This window comes from Lathyrus oleraceus, chromosome 3 (assembly GCF_024323335.1).
Source record: "Lathyrus oleraceus cultivar Zhongwan6 chromosome 3, CAAS_Psat_ZW6_1.0, whole genome shotgun sequence".
In the NCBI taxonomy this organism is placed as follows: Eukaryota; Viridiplantae; Streptophyta; class Magnoliopsida; order Fabales; family Fabaceae; genus Lathyrus; species Lathyrus oleraceus.
In genome coordinates this window covers 526,520,293-526,529,500 of record NC_066581.1, presented here as the reverse complement: position 1 = coordinate 526,529,500, position 9,208 = coordinate 526,520,293, and the positions used below count along the sequence as shown (strand labels likewise).

Sequence of the window (9,208 nt, the reverse complement as noted above, 5' to 3'; positions counted from 1 at the left end):
AGAGATTTCTAAAACATCGCAAAATTTATATAATATTACAAAAATAATTGTGTTCCATTTTATATAAAAGATAAATTTTGACAACAAATAAATATTTTGTGGGTTTTTTTATTATATCAACTTAAATATAAAAGCTATCATGCAAATAGAAAAAAGAGTAGAACAAAGAAATAAATATGTAGAAACAATATTCATAGGATCAAATGGTTCCTTGAATTCTCTTATACTTGATAATTATAATAATAATAAAAATAATAATAATAATAATAATAATAATAATAATAAAGCGTTGCAAGACAATATTATGTATAATATAAAATTCTTACAAATTACAACCATAAAACATGGGGGTATAGACGATTTTTTATGTATTCATACCTCCAATTGGAACAATACTTCTTTCATAAATTATTGTCCTACCTTCAAATCCATGTCCTACATTACCGAGGTCCTCAACCATATTAGTGTTTACATTAAAACAAACTAATTTTCCAGTATGCTCTATCAAGAATATATATCCATTCTTTCCAACTCCAATAGGATGCTCAATGTAAGGAAAAGGCCAAACTGTATAGAATTTAATCCATGATTCTTTCACCCCAACTTCACCCAAAATTGATATGTGAAAAATATCATCACTTGGGTAGTTCTTAATGTGATTTGATATTAAAGCAATGCAACCATTTAATACTACTAAGTCTTTCCAATAAAGTATAGATCTAAATTTTTTATCATCGGGTATGGGTGTTATATGGAATACCTCATTACTTAGGTCAAATGATAGTAGGTATTCCTCATCATAATTTTCATTATCACAACCTTCTTCACCCCACCAGTGACACATTCCGTCAATACATAACGCTTGATCTATATAATTATTAGGGACATCAGAGTCAAGTTTCTTCCAAGAGTTACTTTGTAGACTATATATCTACCAAAAGAGTTGGTAATATATATCTTCAAATAGAAAATCCTCAATGTCACTTTCACTATCGCTATTTGGATTATACATTATTTGTCGAATCACCTTGTAGTCCTCTCTAACAGAATCATAACCAAAACCATATCGAGTAATTTCAATATCCATATACGGTACAGACTCACGAAAGCTAGTAGGAATAACCTTGAATTCTTGGGTAGCAGGGTTCCATAATACAAGTCTTGTACTTGTCTGGGAGTAACTGATTAGACAGAGAACCCCATTAATGCTACGAGATCCCAAAATTTCAAATTCAAGGTCATCCATTTGAAATGGATTTGGCCAATTTAATTTGATATTATTCTCAAATTGCTCATCTGATAGAGAATATAACACATCAATCGAAGTCGTTTTATGATGTAGGTGTAGAAGAAGAGATGTATAATCATAGTAAGAATGAGTATAGAGGTTTTTGCAGAACAAGCTCATGAAATAAGAGTTTTGAAATAAGACGGTCCATGATTTACAAACACATTCAAAACGCTTCAAAGTTTTTACAAATAATTTTGAAATTATGGAGAAAGAAAGATCAGTAGGTATGTCAATACTAACCTTCTTAATTCCCACAGTTAAATTGTGTTCCATCTCTAGAGACTTCAGAGTTTTGTTTTCCATTGTAATCATCTTTGTTTTCAGATCTAAGAAAACTTAGTCCAATTTATTTACACTTTTTAGAGAGAGAAAACGACTACATTCATTGAACTTATAAGATGATTTTACTATTTATTAATTAAATTTTTTAAAATACAAATGCTACCTTAATTGTTAAGCAACTCAAAATATATCTTTTTACTAGATATGTTTACGTGATTAAGAAGAAACTCAAAAGATATTTCATTTAGTGTGTTTTAATTAAATTATATGCCATTTTTTTTAAGATATATTATAATAATTGAGAAGAAATTCAAAAAAAAAATTTAATTTAATTTTCTTTAAACACAAATTTTTAAATTGCCAAAAGTACCTTTTAATATAGGTATGTATCACTTGATGTCTCAACTCGTTTGACACTCTAAGATTACTATTTGTTGTGTTATAATTTCAAAGGGACTCTCCTAGGACGATGCCTTTAGAGGGCCCTAGAAGAGACGGAGATAAAATGTTGCCCAAAGGGAGGTATCGCCTATTCCCATGGTTTTCCTATCGCCCCGTCATTAGAAACATTGGATACAATATTTCTTGGGCAGAGAGGAAGTTAGGGTGATGAGCTGACCCACGTCTCCATTAGAAATAGGGATTCAATGGTCCACCATTCATTGAGTGGACAATGACCCACGTCTACAAGAGCATAACACTTACTAAGGTCTTAACACATGACTGAGGAAAACCATATGTTTGTTGCCAAACATCATCGGTCATCTACATAGCCTCTCACCTCATGTGAAAAGGACTCCAAAACTACCTCAAAGTATCTCCGTACATGGCTTCTCTTTGTTGTAGGCAAACCCTAACCACCATATCATGTTATAAACCTACTAAGGCCTTTAAGTCTCCCTATCCTTATAGGGGGAATATACACAGCTATCTTTCCACTGCTATATATAAAGCGGTTCTAAACCTAAGAAGGCAACGAAGCAGTGCAAAATACTGTCTAAATTAGGGTTTCATGTGTGTGCTTTGTGTGAGCCATTCGAGTATCTCCTCGATACTTGAATTGAACCTGGTTTATTAAGTTGTAACTAACAATCCCTCTGAAGCTTTTAAGTAAGAGTGGATTGTGTTTCTCAGTTGTAAGTTGTTGTAAGGTTGAATGGAAGTGAGAAGGGTCTCATATCTATGAGTGTCTTAGATAGAAACATCCACGGGTAGAGATTAGGTGAGAAGTCTATAAAACCCGAGGTTGTTCAGGGCTTCAAACTAATTCTGTGATAATGGATTTCTTTCCTAGATTGGTAGTGCCCAGATGTAGATGACATTTCACTGAACTGGGTTAACAACTGATTATGTTATGTCTTGTCATATAGTTATTTGAATCCTAATATTTTTTGTGGTGTGATAATGTGTTGACCCTGGTGTCGTGACATCGTGTATGACATTCAGGATCTGCTTACCAGAATTTCCATTGGTATCAAAGCAGGCATCCTGCTCTATTTTGGGGTGATCCCATGCCACTAGATGAATTAGCTATTTCAAGAATACTCATGTGAAACTCATGAATATTCTCATCATCTTTCATCTTTAGATTCTCAAATCTGGTAGTGAGAAGCTAAAGTATGGACATTTTCACTTTGGATGTGCCTTCATGAGTAGTTCTAAGGATCTCCCAAGCTTCTTTAGCTACAATACAAGTATTTATGAACATGAATATATTTTTGCCAACCCCATTGAATAGGGAATTCAAAGCTTTGGAGTTTCCAAGAGCCAATTCATATTCTTCCTTAGACCAGTCCTCTTCATGCTTCAGATTAGTAGTAGCCTTCCCATCTTTGTCATTCACTACAGGATGCTCTCATCCCTTGATGATAGATTTCCATGTCTTGTTATCCATGGATTTTAAGAATGTCACCATCCTTTCCTTCCAATAGTCATAGTTGGATTCATCTAAGATGGTGGGTCTGTTGATAAATCCTCCTTCCCTGTCCACGGGATCAGAAAGTATCTTCCCCAAATCTCACCCAGAAATAGAGCAGGATGCCTGCTTTGATACCAATGGAAATTCTAGTAAGCAGATCCTGAATGTCATACCCATGGACAAGGAAGGAGGATTTATCAACAGACCCACCATCTTAGATGGATCCAACTATGACTATTGGAAGGCAAGGATGGTGACATTCTTAAAATCTATGGATAACAAGACATGGAAATATGTCATCAAGGGATGAGAACATCCTATAGTGAATGACAAAGATGGGAAGGCTACTACTGATCTGAAGCATGAAGAGGACTGGTATAAGGAAGAATATGAACTGGCTCTTGGAAACTCTAAAGCTTTGAATTCCCTATTCAATGGGGTTGGCAAAAATATATTCATGTTCATAAATACTTGTATTGTAGCTAAAGAAGCTTGGGAGATCCTTAGAACTACTCATGAAGGCACATCCAAAGTGAAAATGTCCATACTTTAGCTTCTCACTACCAGATTTGAGAATCTAAAGATGAAAGATGATGAGAATATTCATGATTTTCACATGAGTATTCTTGAAATATCTAATTCATCTAGTGGCCTGGGATCACCCAGAAATAGAGTAGGATGCCTGCTTTGATACCAATGGAAATTCTGGTAAGCAGATCCCGCATGTCATACACGATGTCACGACACCAGGGTCAACACATTATCACATCACAAAAAAATATTAGGATTTAAATAACTATATGACAAGACATAACATAATCAGTTGTTAACCCAGTTCGGTGAAATGTCACCTACATCTGGGCGTTACCAATCCAAGAAAGAAATCCATTATCATAGAATTAGTTTGAAGTCCTGAACAACCTCGAGTTTTACAGACTTCTCACCTAATCTCTACCCGTGGATGTTTCTATCTAAGATACTCATAGATATGAGACCCTTCTCACTTCCATTCAACCTTACAATAACTTACAACTGAGAAACACAATCCACTCTTACTTAAAAGCTTTAGAGGGATTGTTAGTTACAACTCAAAAAACCAGGTCCAATTCAAGTATCGAGGAGATACTCGAATGGCTCACATAAAGCACAAACATGAAACCCTAATTTAGACAGTATTTTGCACTGCTTCGTTGCCTTCTTAGGTTTAGAACCGCTTTATATATAGCAGTGGAAAGATAGGTGTGTGTATTCCCCCTATAAGGGTATGGAGACTTAGAGGCCTTAGTAGGTTTATAACATGATATGGTGGTTAGGGTTTTCCCACAACAAAGAGAAGCCATGTACGGAGATGCTTTGAGGTAGTTTTGGAGTCCTTTTCACATGAGGTGAGAGGCTATGTAGATGACCGATGATGCTTGGCAACAAACATATGGTTTTCCTCGGTCATGTGTTAAGACCTTAGTAAGTGTTATGCTCTTGTAGATTAAAAGAATGATATATCCTCTCCCCTGGGAGGGAAAAGTATTTAAATAGGCCCTTTGGACCTAGAGTTTTCTTGGAAAGGGTCATTGTCCACTCAATGAATTGTGGACCGTTGAATCCCTATTTCTAATGGAGACGTGGGTCAGCTCATCACCCTAACTTCCTCTCTACCTAAGAAATATTTTATCCAATGTTTCCAATGACGGGGCGACAGGAAAACCATGGGAAGAGGCGATACCTCCCTTTGGGCGACATTCTATCTCCGTCTCTTCTAGGGCACTCTAAAGGAATCACCCTAGGAGAGTCCCTTTGAAATTATAACACAACAAATAGTGATCTTAGAGTGTCAAACGAGTTGAGACATCAAGTTATACATACCTATATTAAAAGGTACTTTTGGCAATTTAAAAATTTGTGTTTAAAGAAAATTAAATTAAATTTTTTTTTTTGAATTTCTTATCAATTATTATAATATATCTTTAAAAAAAATTGGCATATAATTTAATTAAAACACACTAAATGAAATATCTTTTGAGTTTCTTCTTAATCACGCAAACATATCTAGTAAAAAGATATATTTTGAGTTGCTTAACAATTAAGGTAGCATTTGTATTTTAAAAAAGTTAATTAATAAATAGTAAAATCATCTTATAAGTTCAATGAATGTAGTCGTTTTCTCTCTCTAAAAAGTGTAAATAAATTGGACTAAGTTTTCTTAGATCTGAAAACAAAGATGATTACAATGGAAAACAAAACTCTGAAGTCTCTAGAGATGGAACACAATTTAGCTGTGGGAATTAAGAAGGTTAGTATTGACATACCTACTGATCTTTCTTTCTCCATAATTTCAAAATTATCTGTAAAAACTTTGAAGCGTTTTGAATGTGTTTGTAAATCATGGACCGTCTTATTTCAAAACTCTTATTTCATGAGCTTGTTCTGCAAAAACCTCTATAATCATTCTTACTATGATTATACATCTCTTCTCCTACACCTACATCATAAAACGACTTCGATTGATGTGTTATATTCTCTATCAGATGAGCAATTTGAGAATAATATCAAATTAAATTGGCCAAATCCATTTCAAATGGATGACCTTGAATTTGAAATTTTGGGATCTCGTAGCATTGATGGGGTTCTCTGTCTAATCAGTTACTCCCAGACAAGTACAAGACTTGTATTATGGAACCCTGCTACCCAAGAATTCAAGGTTATTCCTACTAGCTTTCGTGAGTCTGTACCGTATATGGATATTGAAATTACTCGATATGGTTTTGGTTATGATTCTGTTAGAGAGGACTACAAGGTGATTCGACAAATAATGTATAATCCAAATAGCGATAGTGAAAGTGACATTGAGGATTTTCCATTTGAAGATATATATTACCAACTCTTTTGGGAGATATATAGTCTTCAAAGTAACTCTTGGAAGAAACTTGACTCTGATGTCCCTAATAATTATATAGATCAAGCGTTGTGTATTGACGGAATGTGTCACTGGTGGGGTGAAGAAGGCTATGATAATGAAAATTATGATGAGGAATACCTACTATCATTTGACCTAAGTAATGAGGTATTCCATATAACACCCATACCCGATGATAAAAAATTTAGATCTATACTTTATTGGAAAGACTTAGTAGTATTAAATGGTTGCATTGCTTTAATATCAAATCACATTAAGAACTACCCAAGTGATGATATTTTTCACATATCAATTTTGGGTGAAGTTGGGGTGATAGAATCATGGATTAAATTCTATACAGTTTGGCCTTTTCCTTACATTGAGCATCCTATTGGAGTTGGAAAGAATGGATATATATTCTTGATAGAGCATACTGGAAAATTAGTTTGTTTTAATGTAAACACTAATATGGTTGAGGACCTCGGTAATGTAGGACATGGATTTGAAGGTAGGACAATAATTTATGAAAGAAGTATTGTTCCAATTGGAGGTATGAATACATAAGAAATCGTCTATACCCCCATGTTTTATGGTTGTAATTTGTAAGAATTTTATATTATACATAATATTGTCTTGCAACGCTTTATTATTATTATTATTTTTTTTTATTATTATTATAATTATCAAGTATAAGAGAATTCAAGGAACCATTTGATCCTATGAATATTGTTTCTACATATTTATTTCTTTGTTCTACTCTTTTTTCTATTTGCATGATAGCTTTTATATTTAAGTTGATATAATAAAAAAACACACAAAATATTTATTTGTTGTCAAAATTTATCTTTTATATAAAATGGAACACAATTATTTTTGTAATATTATATAAATTTTGCGATGTTTTAGAAATCTCTTGGTATGTGAAAAGTGTTTCGTTAGGACATGAACATTTTGAATTTCAATTTTTCTCCTCATAAGTCAAACATTGTGCCAGTTCCCTCTATTAAGGTTAAAATTAATGCATAGTATTTTGTGTCAACAGAAATTTGTAAGTGGTAATTGAATATTAATAACCCTAAAATATTGTAATCACAAAATCAATTATACATGTTATTAGGTTACGGAAGAAATAATTGTAAAATGTAGGTCTCGCAGAGCGTGATTGGGTTGATTGTGTAATGATTATAAAACTAACTATACTAAAATAAGAATTGAAATATTCAATGAGAGAGAAAATTATGTCATGCCTTTGAATATTTTGTCACTTTCCAATGTTTAGTCCTTGCTTGAACCTTTATTATTCCTCTTAAGTCGTGGCTATCTTACAAAATAGATATGAACGATTTCATCACGACATTACCATCTTGGTTATATCCATTACCCTAATAACCCGGACAAACTTGCAAGAAACTTTACCGTACGTAAAGTATCTAATCTCCCGACTGAATATATCATATCTCCATCAATCATAAACAAGCACCACAATCTTACTTGATTTTTCTATGCAAATATACATATGTTCTCATTGCTTCGTAGATTGATTATACCAATGTCATAGAAAAAGGAAAGCATTAAGCACAAAAAGATTGAATAATTAAGATGTTCATTTACACATAACAAAATATAGTGGATCACATGGTCCACATTGTTGGGGAAAATTCATCTACAAGCAACCTAATTAAGGGGAACTAGACATCCATCCTTTGGGAATTCATGGATATTTCTATAAAAATTGAAAGACGTATATCAATGTGCATAAAAGTACAACTATCTGTGATAATCTAATGCTCACAATGATGATAATCCCGTAGAAGATCCATTTGAACTTTTCATGACAACAATGATGATTAAAGTAAGTGGAAATAAATTTTGACTCGCTTATGTTGGTGACCTAACTAGAGATACATCTCATGCCTCATAACTAAAAAGAGACTCAAGATTAAATTTCTTATATGATCAATATATCTGGAAAAAGTCTAGGAAGCCTCAAAGTAATGAAAGAGAGTGATCGGGAAAATAACAAGTGTACTATTTTGCCTTTTATAGTAATAATGGGGAAATTCCCCGAATGTCGATCACAAGGACTGCACGTTAATATTGAGTTTAAATTATCATTCAATTAAACAAAAAGTGTTAATTTGGTTTTTGAGTGTAACAATATAATAATAAAAGTAAAGGTAAAGAAATATGAAAGTAAGGGTTTATAGAGAAAAAGGAACAATGTCAAGGAAGGTGTATGATTTATCCCTGTAATAACTCTGAGTCACTATTGCATCAACAAATATCAATTACTACCAGTTCTCAAGGGTATTTTCTCCCAAGTCCTTGGTGAGAAAACCTTTAATCAATCTACCCTAATTCCTATGTCCATAGCCAATTAGGGTGAAGTTAAGCTGTATAATATCAAGAATACTCTGGTTCGTACAGGGTATCCCTAGTCCTAGGTGATATATACTGTAGAGTAACCTTATGAAAACCTTATCAATGGCGGTCCAGCCTAATTGATAACCACAAATCAATCTCAATTGGTCCAAAAGAGAAAGCAATAAACACATCAAAAGGTTACCGTAAAAACAATATTATAAATGCAAATGTAAACTCAAATTCATTACAATTCTAAATCAGGGACACCGCCCTAGCATTGGGGGGTTTAGCTACTCATATTGTTTAAAACAAATTCAAGATAAAAATTACACATTACAAGTAATTGGATGACTTTGATCTTCAATCGCTCCCGCTCATGAATATCTCCAGCTCTCCGAATGTCTTGATCTCTATAATACTTGATTGCTTCATAATACTGTGTTTTGCCGTATTCCAAGATGAT

The 9,208-nt window shown here is 33.3% G+C and overlaps 2 protein-coding genes across 2 annotated transcripts; one reads left to right on the top strand and one right to left on the bottom strand.

The window, feature by feature from the left end:
* Positions 1 to 288: 288 nt before the first annotated feature.
* On the bottom strand, positions 289 to 1,659 carry LOC127128679 (putative F-box protein At3g16210). Its single transcript, XM_051058052.1, has one exon. The coding sequence runs from the start codon at positions 1,601 to 1,603 to the stop codon at positions 932 to 934; it is 672 nt and encodes a 223-aa protein (XP_050914009.1). The 5' UTR covers positions 1,604 to 1,659; the 3' UTR covers positions 289 to 931.
* Positions 1,660 to 5,647: 3,988 nt separating this feature from the next.
* Positions 5,648 to 7,027, top strand: LOC127128678 (F-box protein CPR1). Its single transcript, XM_051058051.1, has one exon. The coding sequence runs from the start codon at positions 5,707 to 5,709 to the stop codon at positions 6,943 to 6,945; it is 1,239 nt and encodes a 412-aa protein (XP_050914008.1). The 5' UTR covers positions 5,648 to 5,706; the 3' UTR covers positions 6,946 to 7,027.
* Positions 7,028 to 9,208: the final 2,181 nt, after the last annotated feature.